The 25,117-nt window shown below is 41.0% G+C and overlaps 1 protein-coding gene across 1 annotated transcript in view; it reads left to right on the top strand.

Moving 5' to 3' along the window:
• Positions 1-621: 621 nt before the first annotated feature.
• The window catches only part of vsnl1a (visinin-like 1a), a 29,359-nt gene continuing 4,863 nt past the window's right edge, over positions 622-25,117 (top strand). The window contains exons 1-2 of the mRNA XM_067482441.1: positions 622-927; positions 7,010-7,176. Of these exons, the coding sequence (XP_067338542.1) occupies positions 7,015-7,176 (162 nt within the window). The 5' untranslated portion in view covers positions 622-927; positions 7,010-7,014. The remainder of the gene's footprint in view (positions 928-7,009; positions 7,177-25,117) is intronic.

Here is a 25,117-nt window from a genome sequence, read left to right as displayed (position 1 = left end):
TTTCTGCTCGTATGTTGTTTCGAGCATCATCCTATGGCGCCTAAGAGAGAGACACAGAGAAGCCCTGCTCTCTTCCTCTCTCTCTCTCTCTCTCTCTCTCTCCCTCTCTCTCTCTCTCCGTCTCTCTCCCCCGCTCTCTCTCTCTCTCTCTCCCTTTCTCTCCCTCTCTCTCCGTCTCTCTCCCCCGCTCTCTCCTCCTCTCTCTCTCTCCCTCTCTCTCTCTCCCCGTCTCTCTCCCCCGCTCTCTCCCTCTCTCTCCCCCGCTCTCTCTCTCTCTCTCTCTCTCTCCCTCTCTCTCCGTCTCTCCCTCTCTCTCCCTCTCTCTCTCTCTCTCCACCCGCTCTCTCTCTCTCTCCCTCTCTCTCTCCCTATCTCTCCCTCTCTCTCTCTCTCTCTCTCTCCCTCTCTCTCTCTCTCTCTCCGTCTCTCTCCCTCTGTCACTCTCTCTCCCGCTCTCTCCCTCTCTCTCCCTCTCTCTCCGTCTCTCTCCCTCTCTCTCCGTCTCTCTCTCTCGCTCTCCCTCTCTCTCTCTCTCTCCCTCTCTCTCTCTCCGTCTCTCTCCCCCGCTCTCTCCCTCGCTCTCCCTCTCTCTCCCTCTCTCTCTCTCTCTCTCTTCTCCTCTCGGTACAGCAGCAGCAGCAACAGCAGTGTGTGTTCAGCAGCAGCAGCATCCTACGAACCTGTACCTCTTTCTGTCAACGCTGGCTGACTTTCCTATCGCACAATTAAAAATATTACAACACTATTAAATAGAATAAAACGCAGGAGAAGAATTGTTAGGTACTAGTGGCTCGACGGGGAGCATTTTCAGACGTCTGAATATCTTCTTTTTTTCACTCCTTTCAGGTGTGTTTTTTTTTTTTTTTTTCTTGGGACCACCTCAGACACCAGACCGGACTTCTGCCGTTGACTCCGTACTCTCACAAGGTAATCAACGCTTTGTGTGATATGATGAATTAAAGCTTTTCTTTGATGCATTTTAGCGTGATGCAACGTGATGCGTCACCATTTTGGTTTCATAAAGCTAATTTGTGGATTTATTGCCCGGTGAAGTCAATATGAATGAGATGCATGTTACTGTAAGGACACGTATCATTTTTCAATACAGTCTCAACAGCTGTTTTTATTAATTACTAAGGTCATGTGCACGTAAACCCGGTGCTTATCAACAGTAGATGAACATGGTTGTGTCTTGGTTGGGCTTACTCTCTCTCTCCCTCTCGCTTTCTCTTTCTCTCTCTCTCTCTCAAACATGAACACACACACTGGGCTTTTTAATCCAAAAGAATAGTGAAGCAACTATAAGCTGATTTATGCAGCCTTCCTGATCAATGCAGACTGTTGGATCCAGGTAGATTATTATTGTGACTTTGCGTGAGATGGCTTGGTACAATCTAACAAGTGTGATGCATCCTGGTGGAGTTTGGTGATGATGTTGTAAGCGAGTGTGTGTGTGTGTGTGTATGTATGTATGTGTGTGCAGAAGTCAGGTGAGGCGGTACCTGTCTCATTATTGGGAAATTTACTAAATTAATGCAGGCATGACTACATCTAATCCAACCGCTTCGATGTACTTATTGTTCCCCTCACCTCTCATGCATACACACACAGACACACACGTGGACATTAAAGAAACACAGAAATCTACCAGACCTGCCTGAATCCAAACTTGAAAATGCATTGTTCCTACCTGATGGTGTCTCTCTGATCTGGGGCTCCACCTGCCTCTCAAGGTCATCCCCAATAATAATAGCCTACTGCCTGGCTCAGGGGCAGGTCTGCTGGCTGTATCAGGACCATAAAAATGATATATTATTCAAAATTATATCTTTGCATCAGTCTGCGTAACTACAAATAGAAATAGTTTTTTTGATTGTTTGTTTGTTTTGGCTCTAACAAGGTCCCAATGGAGTTGAAGACAAAGGGCTTTGACTCAGGTTGAGTCAGCATGGTGCCCTGCTCTGCATTGCACTGCAGACTGACCTGGCATGCCTTGTCCCCGACTCTGTCCCTGGCTCCTGCTAAAATGAAGCACAGACATGTGTTGCTTTTGCACCACCTGCCTGTTTGTTTTGTTTTTGTTTTTGTTTTTTTACTGTATGTCTAACTGGTACAAAATATTAGCATGTATAAAATTAAGAACCAACAGGGTGACAGGGTATGGTCAGTATTTTGTGCTAATAAGATTGCCGTCACAGGTCATGCTCAAATATATATTTTTTCTCTTTTTGCATTTATTTTATCAGGATGACTCTTTTTATGTGGATCTTTTGCCATTTATATCTTTCCAGTTTCAACGGAAGAAAGACATTTACTGGCTGTGAACTATTTAGGGATTGCTGATTGGAGGGGATTTGTTCAGTTACCTTATATGAAAAGATAGGTTCTATTCCATTCCTCATTTGTTGCACCACGCACTTGATGGTAAACAGTAACAGAACACATGAGGGAGTGAGTGACAGGGGTTGTGGGCGGTTTTGAAAAAATTACAGTGTTGACATGGAAATGAAAAGTATGCAAGACAAAGATGATCCATCATTTAAGCCACAGGATGTGTGGTGGGTTTTGTGTGGCCATTAAATCACTCAGACCAGTAGATACAAATATAAAATAAAGGCCTTAAAATTATATTCAAAAATGTGTAGGAAGATGACTTCTTAAAATTGCTCCACCATCACCATGTTGCCACTTGCGTCACTTCAAAGGTTGTGCAGTTGCAGTTTTAAATTTGAAAAGCTGAGGGGGTGGTATTAAAAATGTGTGATTTAGTTTAAGCATTAGTCAACTTTTTTCAGTACAAGCTGCATAGCCAAGGATTAAGTACACCTTATTATGTAACGTACTGTTTCGTATTGATTAATAAGGCCTAGATATATTACTAAATGATATGGAAAAATAGCTCCCAATGACATAAAGCTAGGCCACCGGCAACACGGCGACAAAGTAGAAATGCTGATTCCTCAATGCTGCCCATTGCATGAATGAAAAGAGGCAAAGTAATGAGCAACACTTGCATTAGAAGGCAGTGTGGGCTATTGTGAGCACAATGGGGACATGTTACAAGTGAATAAACCACACCAGAAGGGTGCTTCTTACATCAAAACTGTGTTCATTCCCAATACTAATTACATGTTGTGTTAGCAGCCACACGTAATGCCATCTGGTGGTTTTAATGTTGTGGCAGAGAGGGATCGGCTTGGAAACAATGCTGTTCATGATCGACAGGTGTCAGAACACAAAGTGAAGCATAGATGCAGACTGGTCAGAGGGCCTGTGCTAACACTAAGAAAAATACATGCACTGATAATTCACCTACTCCGAACCGACATGCTGTATCACTACAAACGCATTCAGTTTGTCTTTCTAACATGCACACATACACACACACTTGCCTGCGCACACACCTACACGGTGGCATAATGGCAAGGCTGTCACGCATCTCTTGCTCATGTCTCTCCCAGGACACATCTGTCTCCTGCTGCACCTGCCTTCTAAAGCCTCCGTCCATCTTGTCTGACAGCCTATAACGTAGAAGAAAGGTGTTAGCAACTTGCTGTACATGGCCTCCTCAGTTTCCCTGCAGTACTTCAAATGCAGCAGATTATTTTTTTGCTAGTATTGAGACATTACAAATCCCTAAACAAATGAGAAAAAATGTTTTTTTTTTAGGTTTTTGGTTGCTGATGTAATTATATAGCCTGCCACATTTTGTTGGCTTTTCTTCAGTTGTAACCCTCTGATTAGACAATAATAAAAGCACAATGTCTATTTCAACTTCTTAGGTTCGTCTCAATCTACAGTTAGTATTTTTCATGCGTTTGCGTTTATGTAAATATGACGGGGGCACAAGGAAAAGCCCTCAGGAGGGCACAAAAGAAATAAACTCAAACCCTGAGACAGACTATGCAGTATTTCCTAATGTAGCCTAGTCTGTGGAACAAAAACACTAGAGTGAGGTTAAGTCATAAAGTTAAAGCCACTTGACACCATGTGACATTACTTGTTAAAATTATTTACTTTATATTGTCTAATCACAGGTGACAAGCTATTTAATCTTTACCAAAAAAATCCTTTTCTATCGTGAACATAATGGAAAAATAAAACTGAAATGAGAAGCACTCATACTGTGCTAGGTTGCATCTGTTTTTCAGTCTCTAAAATGAATGTCGTAGGGTAATTTTTACAAATACTATGGACTTACATGTGTTCTGTTTGCTAGGTGAGTCAGACAGCCTTGTTTTTCAAGGAAAGGTTGACTTGATACTTTGATACTTTGATTGTTTTGTTGATTTTGTACCTTGAAACTGCAGTTGCAGGACAAGAAGATCGGCAATGAATGAGAAAATTGTACAACTTTTGTTTCTTTCCCAAAGCAACTGAATGCACTCAGAATGCCCTGTGGGCCATCTGTACACAAGGCTGTGTTTCTTTGCTTTTGCATCATCTTTCAGTGATCCATGTTTTATCTAAAGTCTGTTCTATGCTCATGTTGTATAATGACTACATTGCATACACAGTACTACCTCCCCCGGTAATAGCACTAGATGGCCTTGCATTCAATGGCTACAAATATAATTTGTGTGGATGAATGGGATGTTAAAGCACTTTGGCTTTTTGCATCAATGGTCACCTTTATGTGACCATTAATCCTTAGCTGAGCTTCCATGATTTCCACGGTTTCATGGAATTGGTATGTAAGTGAGCATTTGAAACACTGTTAGTTTATTGTGTCTGGGACTCAAGCAGAAAGATCACACTGCCTATCAAATAGACATTAATTATAATGTGGCTGTGGTTACATTCTGCCATTCTTACCGTCAGATTGAAAAGCCTCTGTTTCTGTAATCAATGAATCAAACATCAGTTAGAAGTGACATTTTTCCGTCTTGCGAGAAGGATCCATGGGTCTCAGCTGATAGTGAAAGCATCCAGCCCGTTTGGAGATCCAGATTATTTCTATTGAAATTGTTGCATTGTTCCTTTAATGTAATTGCATAATCCTCGCAGCATTTTAAATGTATTTATTGTCATATTTGCATAAAGATAACGCAGCCTTTAAATCTGCAGTGGTTTCTTTTGTAATAATGGCAGTGTGGAGGCATGACTAGTCATTACATAGCGTGATTTCCAGTTTTGTTCATCATTGACCCGAGTTCCTTTGTGAGCTTGGGTCATGCTGATCCTGGCTGAAAGCATTTTTCAAAATTGGATTTCGGGGCCATAGTACATCTATCTTTCTTGGACACATTGTTACTGGGTGGTGGTGCAGGGAGTGTCTTGGCTGCTTGTGATGGCTCACCTAGTGAAATTTCTTTTTTTGTCCTATTCTCTAGAATGTAGACAACCAGATTAAATCAGTACATGGTTTCTTAAAAGCACGATACTGGTACTGGATCATTTAGTCCAGTGATGACACAGTGTTACGCATGACATATCACAATTTGTATCTGTACCTATCAATCCCTTTGTTTTATTTAGAGTCAATGTTAACATAAATTTGCAGAAACTTGCTTAGTATAATCTGTGAGATAGGTCCCTGTCACTTTTAATTTTATAGTTAGGCTTTTGAACTGTGGTAAATTAGATGTGTGCGGGGACTATTCTGGATAAGTGCCTTGATAGTGTGTTCAAGACAAACTGACGTTTGGGAAATAACAGTTGGCTGCTTAAATGCGGTATGTTCCTGTTCCTGCTGTGACAAAATCAAACCCAGTAGATGATCAATAAACAGGCTCGGAAACTGTGGAAAGTGTCAGTGTTAATTTAGTCATTTCTTGCAGTAACAAGGGTGCTGTTGACAGCCGAATTTAGATTTGGATGGTTGAGCTGGTTGGGGTTTTTGAAGTCTCCTCCCAGAACATCATCACCACAAAACAATACTGCAACACTGGCAATAAAAACATGCAGCCAGACGATCACTACCTGCTACCAATCTGAAGTAACTTTTAGTTTTCTGCATAATGATTTTCAAGGCATATTAAAGGAAATCTTACACTATATAAGATTTAAAATTAGTTTCAAATGTCATGGCATACTATGAAAAATTGTCCCTTTAAAGACATGGAGCTCAGCATAAAGCAGTCCAGCTTGGCAGATCTCACTTTATGACAGCAGCGCATCTTGGATGTTTGCCTGAGTCTTCTTTCCTCACCCCTGCACATACAGAGACAGATTGGCACCACACATACTGCTACTGCCTCACATTTCCCTTGGTGTTTTCAAGTTAAAGAGCTCTAATAAAACATCTCAGCAGAGAGTAAGTGTAGAAATGTTCCAAAACTGCAACCTTCTTTGGCAAATTATGATAATTAGGGGTTGGCTAATGAGCTAATAAAGGCCATAGAGTGGCAGCATCAGCACTGTGCAGATACCAACAGCTAGACACAGAAGCAGCTGGGTGCAAATTAGGGAACATTAAAAACCAAAATATACTTGCGGTTTTCAGGAAAGATTCTAGAAAAATTCCGTTTTACCATTTCAGAAATTGCTATATTTTAAAGTGAGATTTTCACTATTAGAAAGGCAAATAGTTCTGACTAGAACACTAAAAAGTTTTGTTTATCTTTTTCCATGTGGAAATTATTGGGTTTTTGTGAATAGTTTTTCTAATAATGAAACAACAACAGGCAGAAAACTAGGACAAGCAGCTGCTATGAAAGAAAATAAATTTAAAAAAAGCTGCATGTCTCCCAACCTGACCCTAATATCCACAAGAAAGAGTCCAAGACATGTTCCAACATGTGACACTATTCCGGTGCCTCATATTACAGCTAATTTGTTTTAAAGCATATTTTTAGATGGAGCTTTGGTTGCACTTTCAAAGCTCTGCAGAAATCTCTGTTTTCAGCCTTGATGAATCACTTTTCCAATGCCCTCCAGATTTCTGGATGTAGGTTAATATCAAGTAGAGCTACTTCATAGTGTTCTGTAATTATTTAAAGATGGGACATATCATTAATTGTGTGTGTGTGTGTGTGTGTGTGTGTGTGTGTGTGTGCTCTTTCTTCAGACAAAATGGGGAAACAGAACAGCAAGCTGACCCCTGAAGTGATGGAGGATCTGGTGAAGAACACAGAGTTCAATGAACACGAGCTGAAGCAGTGGTACAAGGGATTTCTGAAAGACTGTCCCAGTGGCCGTCTCAACCTGGATGAGTTCCAGCAGCTCTATGTCAAGGTAAGTCAGTCAGGCAGCAAACTTGGTACTTCGCCAGCAGGTACTTCAGCATTCATTTCAGGTTCTCGCCACATGCACAAAGATGTTACATTAGATCTGAGCAGTTCTGATCGGTGCATTAAAGTACCAAACAGGCCAGAATAAATTGACCAAAGCCTCATCTCAACTTTTTATTTTTCCACACGAATAATGAAAATAGTGTACCAGTATTCTATAAAATGATATTCAAAACATGACTTTTACTTTTGTCTTTCATATTTGCAGACATGTAACTAGGCAACTATCTGCCAACATCCTAACCACACTACCTTTTACATAGAATGTCCATACTCTGTGCTGATAAATTCTAATTCATTGTTCATTCATTTGTAGATCCTTCAAAAAAAATTATTGTACAAAACCACTGGAATTATCATATTTTGAGAAGCTATTGTACATTCAAGATGTTTTAACGTCACAGAGCCCTTAAAGGGCCGTCTTTTAGCTCACATCAACCTGACTGCATTCTGCTCCCATTACTCATGTTACAAGGCTCACAACATCTTAGCATGTAAAATATAGATTATATAACTATTTCTTGCCTCCAGAACCAACCTGAACAAACATAGAGGAGGGCCAGATGATGGTCTAACCACAAAAAAACTTGTAACAGCGAGGTTTTTGAGAGGAGTGGCAACAGCGGCTGTCTTCCACGATGTTAGTAGAAGTTGATTGCATCGTGAATGGCAGATCAAGGATTTTTTTTTTTCCATAACACATTACTGACATGATTAGCGTACAGTAAGTGACCAGGCTAGTCCCAAAGCAGCGCTTTCAGAATTATTGATTGTACATTATTGTACAAATAATTTATGTGTGTCTGGCACCACTATTGTTAATTTAAGAAAATGTATTAGTGACGCTTTAAATTTGGGTTATGTTTTTATTAGAAATTAATTCTAATATGGTAGTTGGTACGCATTGGTACAAATTTGTGAGGACAGAATTGTGTGGTAGTATTTGGAATACTGATAAAGAGTGTGGTAACCCTAGTTGTGCCAGTAATTTTTAAATGGTAAATGCTGTAATTAGTAAAGAAGCCTCAGTAATATATCATCACTAGCCGATGCATCAGTGTCAATAATTGAGTATGAGTATCTCCTTGTGCTAATATGTAGCCTAGCGTATCTTATTACCTCTGACAGAGGAGTGTGAATTTCTACCGTGATTTATGCATTTAGTCCCATAAAACAGGGAGGAACATATTCCTAGAAACAATAGCAATAACACAGTGACATAGAAATGAGAACAGAATTGTGTGTGTTTAAATACAGACTTGAACAATTAGTCACCACTGTTAGGAGTTCTTGTACTACTCTGCTACTTTTTACCCCAGTTAATAAAAGTAATAAAGAGGGTTTTTCCTACTAGAATAAGACACAAGCAAAACCTCAGCACATCTATGCATGTGACAGATCCTGAGCTGTTACTTTGCTCTTAACAGTTGATTATGATTCATAATTCTGTTTACATCAAAAGACTGTGTCCTTATCTTGTAGTGACATCAAGCTTATCTCAGCCTGTGTGAAAGTTCTCCGGGAAGAAAGCACTCTGAGCAGTGTAAGAATAGGCATTAATGTTTTATCACTGGTGCCAGGAAATGCCTCATAACCAGAGGGGGGCTGTTGTTACATAAGACACGCCTGGACACGGAGGTCATGGGTGCACTTCCACTAAATGCCAACAGAGCACATGTATCAGCTGAGACCATAGAGGGAAAAAAAAAAAAATATTTGTAGAATCAGAAATAAGTGAAGGCATGGCTGCCATGATCTAAAAAAAAACATCAGTAGCAACCACAGGGAGTGACATTTTCCATTTGTACAAATCTGTCCTATTAAAGCCTATTGGAAATCATCAAAACCCTTTTTAAAATTGAAATACAAAAATAACCTGGACTCCTGGGGAATGAGAGAGAGTAGGCAGTTCAAATACAGGGACACAAACACAAAATCTCTTTACGGCACAATACAACAGTATATTAGTGAGAGAGCGGAGGGAAAATATGCAGCTGCACAAAGGGGGTAACATGGCTCACATGTAAAGGGGTCTTGTAGGCTTCATGGCTAAATCCTATTATTCAAGCATCCTATTTTGTTTCTAGGCAACAGTGTATCAGTGATGGGGCTTTATTTAAATCCAAAGGGTTGATAAGAGCAAAAGTGGTCTGGTGCGACCTCATATTAACAGGACAGATTGTTCCTGTGAAGAGTGACTCTGTGTGTGTGTTTGTGTGGTGGTGGGGGTCATATGTTTAGTGGGAGGGAGAGGGAGCCAGAACAGTGTTTGCGTCGGTAGAATACAAGAAACACATAGGGACAGAGATAGGACAAGTAAGCAAGTGAAGGAACGTGTTCTAAACATTGGTATTAGTCATTAGCTCCGATAGAGTCATGCAGCAGAATGATGAGAAATGTGTAAGAAGACATGTGCATGGATGTGTGTGGGTCTGTGCGGGGTTCGGTTTACACCTGCGCACAGAGATCTATATGTTTCTACACCTGTCAGCTAGAAGGTTTAGAAGAGTGGTACCTCCACTCTGTGATGTAAAGAACACTCCCTGTTCTGTCACTTTGTTTTTTCTCCCTTCTGTGTTCTGTGTATCACTCCTTTATTTCTTTCTGCCTTTGTGGAGGTAGTCATCTTTAAGGCCATGGAAAGGGAGAGACAGAGTTAATAGGAAGGAGAGTTAAGAGGGAGAGGTGTCAAAGAACAGGAACAGAGGAAGAAACAGAACGTCGGGAATTTTTTTTTTTTTTTAGAAAAACAACATAACCTTCTTTTCGCACTTGTTTTTAATCACCTGGTAATAGATACAGTGCATCCAGAAAGTATTCACAGCACTTTCCAGCACAAATGTTTCCACATTATGTTACAGGTTTATTCCAAAAGTGATCAAATTCATTACTTTCCTCAAAAGTCAACAAACAATACCACAAAATAACGATGTAAAAGAGGTTTGTTTGAAACCTTAGCAAATCTATTAAAAAAAAAAAAAAAGTATTCACTGCCTTTGCCATGACACTGAAAACTGAGCTTGGTGCATCCCGTCTCCACTGATCATCTTTGAGATGTTTCTACAACTTGATTGAGTCCACCTGTGGGAAATTCAGTTGATAGGACATGATTTGGAGAAACATACATGAGGTCCCACAGTTAACAGTGGATGTCAGAGCACAAGCCAAGCCATGATGTCCAAGGAACTGTCTGTAGAGCTGAGACACGATTGTATCGAAGGACACATCTGAGAAAGGGTAAAGAAACATTTCTGCACCATTGAATGAGCATTGAATGTTCCAATGAGCATAGTGGCCTCCATCATCCATAAATGGAAGAAGTTTGCAACCACCAGGACTCTTCCTAGAGCGGGCCAGAGGGTCACGCGTTTCTCTGTGGAGAGAGGAGAACCTACTCTGCAGCACTCCACCAATCAGACCTGTATGGTAGAGTGACCAGAATGAAACTCCTCAGTAAAAGGGACGTATCAGCCTGCCTGAAGGACTCTTAGACCATGAGAAACAAAATTCTCTGGTCTGATGAAAGAAAGTTTGAACTCTTTGGCCTGAATGCCAAGCGTCATGGCTGCAGGAAACCAGGCACAGCTCACCACCTGGCCAAGACCATCCCCACAGTAAAGCATGGTGGACCTCGGACTGGGGCGAAGGTTCAACTTTCGACCCTACGCACACGGCCATGTTAGCAAAGGAGTTGCTATGGGACAACTCTTTGAATGTCTTTGAGTGGCACAGCCAGAGCCCCGACTTAAACCCGACTGAACATCTCTGGAGAGATCTGAAAATGGCTGTGCACCAACGCTCCCAAATCCAACCTGATGGAGCTTGAGAGGTACTGCAAAGAAGAAAGGGAGAAACTGTCCAAAAACCAGTTTGCCAAGTTAGTAGCGTCATATTCAAAAGGACTTGAGGCCGTAATGGGAGCTAAAGGTGCAAAGCATTAACCAAAGGCCGTGAATACTTTTATACATGTGATTTTCTTGGTTTTGTTTGTTTTTTTTAATAAATTTCCAAAGATCTCAAACAAACTTCTTTCATGTTGTCACTATAGGGTATTGTTTGTCGATTTTTGAGGGAAAAAATGAATTTGATCGCTTTTGGAATAAATGTGAAAAACGTTGAGCACTGTGGATACTTTCTGGATGCACTGTATTTCAAAGCAGCAAAGTTAATCAGTGTTAGCTCATTTAAATTGTTCCACTACCCAAAGGCTCTAATGTGTAAATACCCAGTCACAAATTAATATTCATATCTCCATTCTTAGTGCCGTAGCGACTGCTCACAGGGCCAGTTTGTGAACGACTAACAAGCTACCACATACTCGTCAACCGCTCTCTAAAGCCGTTTTTCTACTGCATAGTACCACCTCAACTGGCCTCAACTCTACTCCGCCTGCTTTTTCCACTGGAGATAGTACCCGCTTAATGAAGCTAGTTGTCATAGCCACATTGCATGAAAACTTGGTGACATCATTGTCAGCGCTGAGTCATATATCGAAGGAATGTTGTTCTTCATTCTCTGTATGTGGCTTCAGCAGAGACTGAACATGAAAAAGTCCTGAAACTATCGAGAGTTTGGAGAATACTTCAAAGTACAGACAACAGAATCACTGTGGACACAGTGATAGTAACGATTCTTTTTGACCATTCAACAAGCTGCAATGTTTTCACATCACCTTTTGGTCTCACACCTGGGACCTCAGCAGAGGTGATACCAAAAAAGTATGTGGCACCAGATACTATTCACAACTTTTTTCTGAGGATGAGTCAAGTCAAGTCGAGTGTGTGTTATCCACCCGAAACTTGGTTGCTTATGCCAATAACACAAAAAAGTGCTTTTGTAGTGCAGTTTATACTTCCTTAAAATAAAAGTGGATGGAACTGAGAAGTAATAATTAATTCTATTTTGGTATTTCGCTCTCTAAAAGTAAAGTGCTGACAAAATTACTCGTTATACAGAATGAGATGTTATGTCACAGCCTATTGAATGTTTAAATGAAACAAATCAAATGTTGTCTTGTGAGGTACAGTATTTTCTGTTTACCTGTGCCCAAAGAAGTTAGAATGAGTTACCTTCATTTCTTTATTTGATGGAGATCTGCTAATTTACAAGCCATCAAACTGCCAGAGAACAATCATATTCTCAAAGGTAAGGCAGCACTCCTCTACCATGGCAGCAGCTGAGCTACCATGGGGCCATTATTCATCATCGTGACAAAAGCCAGAACAAACGTATTACCTTTTGCTGACATCGAACACCTGTTCAGAGCGTGACAGAGCGTATTCAGGGTCACAACGTCTTTTAGTGAGGAGATTAAAAAAAAAGTAACCCGTGTTTCTTTGTGCCTTAACGTAACCAATCCGCTATGTGTGCACAGTTGTCATTCTGCATTTTCGGGAATTAAGACTTGGAAAAACTTGGTTACTATTGTAATGCAGAGGATTTTAGTGGCATTTAGGTTAGACGACTTGTTGAATCGATTTTACTGTGACCAGGCATTAAAAAGGCAACTCAAGCTTACTGATATTAAATCCATTGACTATATTAGTCATTAATAAAATAAGAGCAAATGGATTTACGTAAAAAAATAGTAGCTCTTTCACAAAACACAGAAATGCATCTTACATCGACCATTTATTTCTTAAGCTTAAGTGGCTTAAGCTCAATTATAAAATAATGCATTTCCTGAAGAGCATCTATTTAAATTGTCGTGTCATGAATAATCATTAATAAGGATGATGAATAATCTGCTTTTTGAGCTGTGCCACATGCCATACCATGTGTCATTTTAGTTTTCATACAAATATCATTTGAAAATGATACCAGGAGTTATAAACAACAAAATGTCCATCAATCTACACAGTACGTGTACACTTCCAGGTTTAGTGTGATGAAACGCCTTGTTTTTAGTTTGCTGAGAGCATAATCACTACTCATAAATAAGGTCAGGTTTTAAACTGACCGGCCACAGGCTAAGTTTCCCAATTTGTTTTCATCTTATTGGCATTGCCAGTGCCAGCCAGTCATATAAATATGGAGGAGAGGCTTCTGCGACAATTCCCACTCAAATGCCTGCATGCCACAGTGTGTGAAATTTCTCCTCCCTGACACGCCAGCCGCTCTGGGAGTCATTTGTAACAGGATAACAACACTCCCTGAAATGTTAAGGTGATAGATTTTGTCACTAGATTTTCAGTTGAGCTTGATGCATGCAGATACAGCAGCTACAGATAGCCTTGAACACACGCACACACGCACATTCACCAGTGTCTCTTGAAAATCCCTTAGGGCTCAAAATGGGTAGAAATTCTACCTAATAAAAAATATCAATGAGTCAGTCTCCTATTGTTGCATTAGCAGTAAGGAGATGCAAAAGGGTGGAGAAAAAGAAAAAGGCCTTGGTGTGGGCACACTGATGTCTCACTGCCCCCCTCGCATTCACATACAAACAAACACACACACAAATGTTGACCTGAATATAAATGTCTAAATGGAGGGATATGGATTGCGCTCTGTTGCATCTCGCTTGCAAAGCCTTGAGGCTTTTGCCATTGATGGGTATGGGCTGTCTACGTGCACTATATGTTTGTGTGTGTGTGCACCATTGACCACTGCTGCCTGTGAGATTCCCTGTTGCTTCCCCCAGGCAGACAGGCAGATCCCCAAGCAGAATGATAACAAGGTAAATGGAGCAACAGACATACAATGACATCATCTGTCCAACAGCTGGATTATGTCGCCTTATTACAGGAGACAAGAGACAGATGAGACAGAGATGTGGGGTTAGACTGACATGAAAAATTTTCTTTTTTCTTTTTCCAAGGATTGCTCCTAATGGAGAATGTACAGCAGTAGAGCAAAAGCAGACTATGACCAGGCTCTACAGTTGAAATGACTATAAATATGAATTTACATTTATTGTTTTTCTGATATTATTATATATACCATTAAATAAATCAATCAGTGATGTTTGGCGTAGTCTTTTTCTCAGGCAATACTCAAGACTAGATTTGTGAAGCTGTACAATATTTGACCCTTAATAACATCTGTTAAACAATATCCAAAGAATATCACCTTTTTTGCATCCCATTTTAAAATTGGTGTGTTTACATTTACAGTTACATCTACATAGTTTGCATATATTATGAAACAGCACTAAAGCTTGTATGTACCCAGCAGCCTCACTCCCAGTAATCTAAAAATTATTTCACAACCTGCTATACATTTAGTCAATAAAACAAAACTAATTTCTGTCTTTCCTTACACTTGCACCTTAAGAAACAGAATCATTTATTTTCCTAGGACTGAGCTTTAATGTTTTCTCCTCAACTTAGGTTTTTTGCTGCTTTATACTTTTAATTCACTTGTATTAACTTTGGATAAAAGCATCTGTCATATGACTAAATGACAATGTAAATTTATTTGTTATGCCCTAATAATATTAAATAATATCAATAATCCTTCTCGATCTTCAGGCCCCACTTTGTCTCACAAACCTCTTCCTCTCTCCATCTTTCCTTTCTTCTGTCAGTCCTTTCCTTCGTATGCATTTCCTCTCTCACCTCCCTTCCTCTCTAAGTGGGCCTGTGGCTGCCATACAGTAAAAATAGCTTTTCTCATCTGAGAAGCTCTCATGTCACTCTCCTTTGTTGTGACAACACAAGCACACACACACACACACACACACGCAGAGTTTACCGCTGCACCCAATGGCTCCCAAAAGCCACAAACTTTCTTTTTGTGAAAGAAACTCAGATGTAGAGCCAATCCAGATTCTCTGTTCTTGTTAGAAGATATCAAACAAGCTCGGAAAACTCGAGTAACAGAAATGGTAATGATGGATCCCCGACTAAGTGACTCACTCATTATGACAGTGAGTAGCTTGCAATGTTTATAAAGCATAGACGGAGGGATATCTGACATTGAATTAGCAGACTGTAATTTTCCCGAAGACAAACTGTGTTTTGCTTTACCACCATGATTTTTCTCCAATCTTTCAGAATGGAAAATTGGTGTTAATTGCTGCGAGTGTCTGTGGCAGTGTTTGCAGATGAGATGCATCCAAAATGAGCTGTAACAGAGAAAACAGACACATAGATACACTCAGAGTCGCAGAAATGAAGAGAGACGAAGAGAGAGGGAAACTACAGATGGGCAGATGTTTAGATTTATAATAATGGATTGCTCTTTATTCATCAGCTGCTCTTTGGCCTCTCTGCACTGTCTCTATTAGGACCTTGATGTTGTAATTAAATTGTTCATCAACTTTCATCTAGTCACCATGCTGCTGCTGAAGTATGAGAGGAGAGAAGAGGAAGTTAGTAAGTGCCTTTAGATGCACAGTGCAGGATAATTGGGTTTATTCTGACAGGAAATAATATTCTGAGTGAGCTATGTATAAGCATTAGCACCTTATAGCATCCTTTGTAAGGATAAATCAATTACTGCAGTTAAATTGTAAAGGCAATAGGCCACAAAGCTATTAGCCACCTCGTCAGCAAGCATCCACCCACAAGAGAGACTGAATCCCTATCAGTTTGACCCTTGACCTTCATGTTGTGGGCGACAAGCAATAAGTAGCACAGACATATGGAACTTTGCCCTTCTCTCATAAAGAAAGACTGTGACAAATATATGTATTTGACACTAAACATGTATGCTTAGCGACACAGGACAAGATAAGATGTGTATATATTGCATCTGTCAGAACAAAGTTCTTAGGTGAATTATGCAAATGTAAATATGCACTCAGTATGCATGTTGCACATATTATTGTAGTCTTATAAATGTCTATAAATGAAATAGATCTTGCTAATAAATGACCTCATCTTCCAAGTTTGTATGTCTTTGCAATAAAGCCAGATCATAGTGAAGGATCAACTCACATATTAAGACTTTGTGGCGATATGGTAAAGACATGGTAACCGTAACACTATCACTCTCAAACTAAATAACTGGAAAATAGTTCAAACCGTATTTCTATGGAAACAAAGCCATCAGAGCTATGAAAGCAAAGTCTTTTATCGGCCACAAAATGATACTTGCATTACATGTCACAGTTCAGATGGTATTACAGTTCCATCTGTATGATTTGAACTGTTAAACCCATCCAGAAAGTAGTAGAAATTAATTTCTGGTTATGGTGAGTGTGTATCTTATTAGCAACATCTATATTTTAATCCCTTGTTTCAGATAATATTACTGCCATGTTCCCAAAGCGACGTTTCACAGACAATACCAATTACTGTTACTCAAGAACATTTGATTGTAGGGTTTATGTTGAACACAACCACAACTGCAAACATGTGACTTCTGTGGTAAGTAGGTTTTAGAAAATGTATTAATGCCCACAGACAGATTTTACACGACATTTACATGTAGTCATTTAACAGATGCTTTTATCCAAAGCGACTTACAAGTGAGTTACAAGGCAGCAAAAATCGAAGTCAAGGAGAAAAGTGTTTACATACCATCAAGACCACCAGCTCCTTTTGTATCTGTATGAGTTACCAGACCAGTTGGTCAGAGAACACTACTATCGATCTGGGCAGGAGAACATAATCATGTTTCTGACAGAACTATCCATCTATCCATCCATTATCTGTAATCTCTTATCCTGTTCAGATCTAAGGTAATAGCAATATGTGTGTAGGATCCAGTACATTATTTTCCCTGCAAGCAATTATTTTGTAGATTTAGATGTAAACCGTTAATACACTACACAAACAACAGCAGTCATCTAACATGAAAACTACAAAATCACAGATTTATCCATCGCTCTTGGGTCTTCATGTTGTGAGAGCTAGCTCTATTCTCATGGAAAGCAGGGAAGGCTTAATGCTTTTTGTGGAAAGTGGCGCAAAGCCATAAATGTTGCTGCAGACCTCTGTTAATAAACCACTGACACATGGGCCTCGTGACTTTTGAAACTCGCGCTAGTGACGAGCTTTTTGTTTGTAATGGTCTCACTGTTCGAAGGGAACCCAATCTACAACCACTTCTTTCATGATAAACAGGGTATTTATAAGGACCAAAAAGAACATGAAAGCAAAACTCCGCACTTTTGGTGGTATATTTACATCAGTATGTGTAAAGTGAGTGTAAGTGTAAAGTTTTAACACAGATACATTGTGTTTGGTTGTTTTTCTTCTATAGAAAGCTATGTGCTTCTACATTCTGATCCAAAGTGCCTACTTTAGGAGCAAGCATCCAGTCCTCAGCTTCTTCTTCTTTTCCTTTCGGCTGTTCCCTTTCAGGGGTCGCCAAAGCGAATCATGTGCCTCCATCTAACCCTGTCCTCTGCGTCCTCTTCTCTCACACCAACTAACTTCATGTCCTCCCTCACTACATCCATAAATCTCCTCTTTGGTCTTCCTCATAGGTGGTTCCTGCCTGGCAGCTCCAACCTCAGCATCCTTCTACCAATATATTCACAGTTTCTCCTCTGAACATGTCCAAACCTCCTCAATCTGGCCTCTCTGACTTTATTTCCTAAACATCTAACATGAGCTGTCCCTCTGATGTCCTCATTCCTGATCCTGTCCATCGTCGTCACTCCCAAAGAGAACCTCAACATCTTAATGAAACCATATTGCTGCTAACAGATGTTCACCTCTGCCCTTAGCTGAGCTTCCACTACTCTTTCCCACAACTTCATTGTTTGTCTCATCAGCTTTATTCCTCTGTAGCTGCCACAGCTCTGCACATCTCCCTTGATCTTAAAAATGGGAACCAGTACACTTCTCCTCCAGTCCTCAGCATCCTCTCACTCTCCAAGATCTTGTTAAACAAACTAGTCAGAAACTCTACTGCCACCTCTCCTAGACACTTCCATACCTCCACAGGTATGTCATCAGGACCAACTGCCTTTCTACTCTTCATCCTCTTCAACGTCCTCCTCACTTCACTCTTACTAATCTTTGCTACTTCCTGCTCCACAACAGTCACCTCTTCTACTCTTCGTTCCCTTTCATTTTCCTCATTCATTAACTCTTCAAAGTTCTCCTTCTATCTTCCCATCACACTCCTGGCACCTGTCAATACATTTCCATCCTCATCTTTTATCACCCTAACCTGCTGCTCATCCTTCCCAACTCTATCTCTTTGTCTGGCCAACCTGTACAAATCCGCCTCTCTCTCTTTAGTGTTGCTTCTACCTCTGTTCTTATATGTCACCCTATGTTCCTGCCGCTTCTGAAAGAATGTGTTCTCTAAAGTCATTTCCGTCCTCTTTGCAAAGTCTACCACCATCTGTCCTGCTGCGTTCCTGTCCTGAAGACCAAATCTGCCCATTACATTCTTTTTACCTCTGTTCCCGTCACCTACATGTCCATTGAAATCTGCCCCAATCACCACTCTCTCACCTCTGGGGATGCTCTGAATCAATTTATCTAAATCACTCCCGAACTTTCATCTTCTCTCTCTGCCTACGAACACGCCTTCCTCCTCTCCTTCTTCAACCAACGGTAGCCCAATTTGCACCGGTACCCTGTAGGTCAACAGCTCCAGTGGCGGTCGTTGTTAATCCGGGCCCCAACCGATCCGGTATGAAAGTACTTTTCGGTGTGAAAGTCATGATTCGCATGTTTAATTTGGCATGTGTTTTACGTCGGATGCCCTTCCTGACACAACCCTCTGCATTTTTCCAGACTTGGGACTGACACAAGAAGACACTGGCTTATGCCCCCTTGCAGTCGAATTCATGCAGTCCTCAGCATCAAATGTATTTATTTTCTAAAGATGGAAATAGCATGAATGTTTCCATGTGAGCACTTTTCTCATAGAACGGGCCAACAAGCACCAACTCAGACATGATTGAGCAGCTATAAATGATGACTTTATGCGTGAGGATGCACAGCCAAAGAAGTTCAATGAGTCATGGACAATGGAGGCACATTGTAAATAATGAACCATAATGTAGATGTCCAGAGACCCCCATTTGTTCCTCTCTGGTGCTGTCTTTTGCGTGGAAGACGGTTGTAGGCAGATTATGAACTTTTTAAAAGGTGGCTTCATACTGCACAAGCTGCTGATTTATCTTGCCAAGTACTTTAGAGACTAGCTGACATACCCCGGCAAGTAAAGAGAAAGCAAGTCCTTCCCTTTTCCTCAGTTATTGTGCCTGGCTTTGAATTACATCACAAGAAGCGGAGTGTAACCCTCCGGTCTAACTGCCAAACCTGGAAGCCAGCAGTGAGTCACACTCTGCTTCCTCCTCTGCCTGGCTGCTCTACTCTATCTGGTTTAGATCAGAGTTTCTATTGCAAAGGCTGTGAAATGGCACTGGTTTGATCCATGAGAGGTGACATTAGCCCATTTTTGTACCAGGATGAATAATTATCAGTCTGGGTTATTGACAGATAATAATACTAGGTAACTATTGTGATGTATTGACCTCTCATTGCAGCCTTCCTCAGTGCCAATAACTCATTTCCTCACCAGCTCCTGAAGAGTGAAACACAGTATGTTACCAATCTCAATAGTGCCATCTGCTGTTGTGCTGTCATTTACACACCTCGTGTAGAGTTAATCCTGCCAGATGGGTGTTTTGTAGCTACAGATAAACCAGGGTCAGGGGAAGGCCTGGGGCAAATTCCTCTTAAATCACAAGCTGAATGACTATGTGCAGTCCAGGAATCACCCAGCTATATAGGCTGATTCCTGGACTGCACACAATGATTCAAAATGGAAAGCCAGCTATTCAGATACAGGTAAATCTATGGTTTGCACGCGCACACATACACACACACACACACACACACACACACACACACACACACAACCAATACTTGTTACACTTGTCATCCATGGCTTTTTTCTTGAAAGCTCATCCCTCCAGATTGAAGCAATCTTACAGACCTTGACTACATTCATAATGGTGTATTTCTAATTTCACAGCTGGGATATGGCAAGTGGGGGCAAAAACGGAAGTGTCCCCGTGTCCCAGAAGATGTTGTCAACTAATCATAGATCTTTGGGGCACAGAGGACAAAATAACTGGTTGGACTAACAACAAAATCTCTTGTAGTGAACACAACAAAAGTTGGTCACCGTGATGTGTTGGTGGTGTGGAATCTGTTCCCTACAACTCTTTATCTAACAGCTGGCTGCTCATTATCATGTGAAGGAGTAAATTGTAAATGAAAACCAAAGAACCACAATTTGGTCCAACCAAAACAGGTGGTCTTGGTCTTAAACAATGTTGCAGGTCTTTTATATTTCAAAAACACTTTTTTGGATGGTTCAGACCTTCAAGTCAATTGAAGGAAGTTGAGGAGACTTTTTCGGTGTGCAGAAGAAAGAAAGACTTGAATAAATGCACAAGAATGCTTAAAGTTTGGGATGCAAAAAGAAAAAGTCATAGGTGATGACAACATAATGACAACAGGATGCCTATGAAAAGTTCTTCTGTTTGCAGTGTGAAACCAAAATTCACCAAATTAAATGCCTGGTCCAAACCTTGCTTCGCACCTTAGACTATAAGTCCTCTTGAAACGCTGGCTTCAGTAGGATTAACAGACATGTTATCTCAGCATTTAGCAACAAGATGGAATATATGCTAAGAGGAGCACAGCTCATTAAAAGGCAGCTTATTTACACATTAAAATACAGTAAAGTGTTTATTTCAATAGCAGTTAAAAACATTACTTTTAAAAAATATTACTGCTTAGTTCCTTAACTTTGGTGACACTGACAACATCACAACAGACACCTGAGAGTAACAACAGAATGATTATAAAAGTCTTTTACTAGGCGGAGTGTTCTAAAGACTGTTGTCGGTTGTTCACCAATCTCACAGTTGTTGGTTCAATCCCTGGCTCCTTCGTCACATGTCGAAGTGTCCTTGAGCAAGACACTGAACCCCAACTTAGTTGCTCCCGGTGAGTGTTGACCCCCATCGGTGTATGAATGTGTGTGTGATTGTGAGTGTGAATGGGTGAATAAGAAGCAGTGTAAAGCGCTTTGAGTGCCAATAGGTAGAAAAGTGCTATATAAGTGCAGAACATTTACCATTTACCATTTAAAGAATGTGTGTTTGTGTGTGTGTGTGTTTTCTATCTGTGCAGACCTTGAATGTTTGGAAGCAGTAAAAGCTACAGCAGTGTGCTGGCTGAGTTTCTGTAGCTGTCTGGCATGTCACTGAGGGTTTATGTAAGAGCACACGCAAGATCTGTTGCCGTCCTTCTGAAAAACAAACACACAAATGCTCACACGCACATTGTAAACAGTGCACCAATAGATTATGCATCTGTTCCTCTCTCTCCCGATCAAGCCATTATTATTCAGCTCAATGAAGCAGCATTGAAGTGATGCTTTGCTGAAGCTATGTAAATAGCCATGTGCAGCGATAGCCAGTGATTGTCCAAATAGGCTTAACTGCATCTGACATGTTAGCGAAAGCATTCGTAAAATGTAAGAAGCTGTGTACACTGCCCTCTGATGGCACTGCGGAACAAAAGAAAACTTAAGAAACAAGCAAAAGCTCGTTTTTAGTTATGTATTACTAACAGGAGAATTCAGAGCTGGAGCCCATTATTGACTCAGACTGTGATAAACCTTCCAAATATTACAGATAACAATAGAGACATACAGTCCCACTGATCAATTCAGAGATGATTGCATCAGCTTTTTGAAAGCTGAATAGAAGTATCATAGTATTAAACCGGAGACTCTTATAAAAATGTGCACCAAATGTATTTTTTTTATATGCTGTTGTTCTATTCTATTCTCCAATTTTGGGGATCACTGAGTGGTTACAGTAACAGCGAAAAATTCGTTTTGCAACTGCCACTCATCCTGCAGGTAATGATACCATTTATCCATGGGGCACAACAATATCCTATTTCACTTAGAGAAAGGAAGCTCAAGGACAGTGAGCTCTGAGTTTCCCCGTAGTGTGCACAGTGTGTGCCGTGTCTGCAGTCATGCACTAATGTTTTGGCTTATGTGTGTGGACAAACGGAAGCTGCAAGGAGAAAGATATGGGTTGAAAATAGAGGAGAGCCTGGCAGAGAGTGGCATCATCAGGGCAGCCGTCCAGGTCAGGCGTTATGAGATTGGTAGACTCATGGGGTCTTCCTCCAGGAGATAGTGTGGACAAGGAAAGATCTGCTTGGGCAGGTCTGCAGCTCGTCAGCTTTCATGTCCGCTGGTTTTTTCAGGTGTGATTCATTACAGCAGAGATATACAGAGAGGGGTCTGGGTCTTATTTTATTGAATCAAGCTACAATTAATGGAACAAAACCTTTAATAATATTATAAACTGCACTCAAAGGTTATTTAGTCCTATGTCACAGATAACATAGCCCCAAGTGGCTTTACAGTATGTACAGAATGTGACCCCGTGACCATGGACTAAGACCATGGACTATACTGTACTAGGAATAATAGAATGTGATGGATGGTAGACAAGGTTTAAAGAAATCCGATGGCTATAAAGGGAAATGCCTGTTTAGGATTTCATGTCACAAGAAGCAGCTAAAAACGGATTTGTAAATGAAGGTGATAATGGCGGAATGTGGTCAGAGTTTTTGTTTAGTAGAAATTCTAGTTGCAATACTGTGAAACAATAAAAATGTTTTACCATAATGACACATGAAATAATCAGAATTATAGCTGTGTTGCATATCTAGAAAAAGGAAGGAAACCCGTTTATGTGATGATCAAATAAGTGGCCTGTATCCACTGTACCACCAAGATTTGTAGCTTTTAGGGTTTAGAAATAACACAGTTGTCAAGAGCAACTACTGCCTGATCACACTGGTGCCCATAACCAGCATCTCACTGTCATCTGAAACAGGATGTGCATAAAAGCTCAAGGAGGAGTCAGTCTGCAAACCTTCATTTCAGACTTTTTAGAGGTTCGTTGTTATGCTCTGCTAACGTGACACTGACATTTTATAAAGTTAGAGAGCCGTAGTGTGTGTGTATCTGTCAGTATGCTGCAAAGGGCCAGAAGTGACTTACCGAAGGCTGCTTCAGATCACTTTCACATATAAAGGCTTACATTTGATTCATTTGATTATTTTTGTTACTCGGATAACAATAATCCAGTTACATGCTGCTCCCAAACTGCAACAGAACATCCATATAGTAAATAAAATCTTCGTGTTTAAATCCTGACCCTCGCAAGCTTATCACTGGAAGCTTTTAAGCTGCAAGATGTCTGTCCAGCTTAACTGTTTATCTGAAGAGCTGGCAGCTAAATCAAAATCTGGATCAAACTTTGCCGTTACCTAACTCTGAAGTTATTTTCAAACCGAACGCTAAGTGACTTGTGGCAACAATACTGAGGAGCTTCAACATTCGAGGGTCCGCTGCTGAATCACTTCTTTGTGCTGTTTTACTGGATTTGCACTGCAATATTCATCCGCTCTATGATTATGCGGGCTGTTAGTGTGAAATCATCTTGGTTTAACTGTGATGCATCGAGTGCGTCTTTCTCTTTCGCACTTTTTCTCTCCCACTCTCTCACTTTCGTTTCTCGTCTTCTACCCCTTCGTCCCTTCCCATTTTCCTCTTCCAATCCCCTGGCTTTCCCTTTGCCACTTTCTGGATCAGAACCAGTGCCAGCTTGCAGGGTGATTACGAAGGCTTTAATGTTCCATTTAAGAGCAGCATGCTTTGAGTTGTGTGTGCTCGTGTGTGATAGAATAGGCCTCGCCACACACACACACACACACACTCTACGACATTAGCCTTTATTAAGCCAGCTGTGCCTGTCCGCCTGGCTCTTCCCTGAGTGGACAGAAGCGGTCTGGCATTCAGCCTGGCCTTTGATGGTCGCCTCCAAACAGCCATATCAAACAGCCATAACAGCAAATGGGAGCCAGAGAGGAATAAGACTTAATGGAAGTCCTAACAGGCTAATATCCATAGTGGTAAATGCGAGGAAACTGTCACTTCAAGTCCTGCCTGAGTCATTTTGGTGATTACGTGGCATCTAGCGATGGACAAGTCTTTTGTTCTCAGCAGTTTCATGTTGGTGTTGCAGTTTCCATGTATTTCTCTGACATATGACAGAGTCAGGAAGGATGAAGCAAAAACCTCCAGTGGAGGAATTTCACTGCCTCGTCACGCTGTGCCTCCCTTTCTTTCTTCTATTCAGTTTTACATAACAAAGTGTTTCATAACTTGCCAGATTGTTGAAAAGCCGCAGTGACTCTCTCTCCCCTCCCTTTCCTTTCCTTTTTCAACATCTCTCCTGCGTTGCTTCCCCGACACTCTTTGCCTCCCTGTAACTTTCCTTCTCCCTCAGCTCTTCCTTTCCCACACCACCCTGTCCATCCAAGTGTCTCCTCCTGTTCCTCGAGCCTCGTGCAGATAAGCAGAGGCAGAGCAATGCAGGAGCAAGAGGCAGCACTTGTGGGAAGTAAGCATCAGCTCGTCCTCCCTTTCTCAAAGGGGGCTCTCTTCCACAAATGAGTCTGGCTCCTCTGGAGCAGAGGGGCAGATAGGGACCTGGATTGGGAGAACTGTCACTATCATACTCCCTGTAACAATGTCTGTTACACTTGTGTCAGTTTGCTCTCCGTCTTCTCTTTCCTGTTTCCATTCTCCTGCCTCTTCTGATCTTTTTGCTCATTGGCATTCGTACCTACCCCGCACCGTCTCCTCTTTCTGTTAATTTCTCACTGCAGTCTGATCGGTTTACTACTGCAGCAGAATTTACATGGGTGGGACCTTATTGAACTGACTCTCACTTTCTAACCGTGTCTTCCTTGCCCTCCTCCTGTTTGTTTCTAATTCTTTCTCTCCCTCCCTCCCTCTCTCGTTCGTCTCCCTTTTATTCTCCTGTCTACTCCAATCGCTCCTGTTCCATTGGGATTCAAGGCTTCGACGGCCAACCCACCCTATCATGACTCCGGACAATTTGTGTGTGCTGGAGC

The sequence above is a fragment of the Channa argus genome, chromosome 17 (assembly GCF_033026475.1).
Source record: "Channa argus isolate prfri chromosome 17, Channa argus male v1.0, whole genome shotgun sequence".
Classification (NCBI taxonomy): domain Eukaryota; kingdom Metazoa; phylum Chordata; class Actinopteri; order Anabantiformes; family Channidae; genus Channa; species Channa argus.
This window is presented reverse-complemented; position numbering and strand designations above follow the sequence as displayed.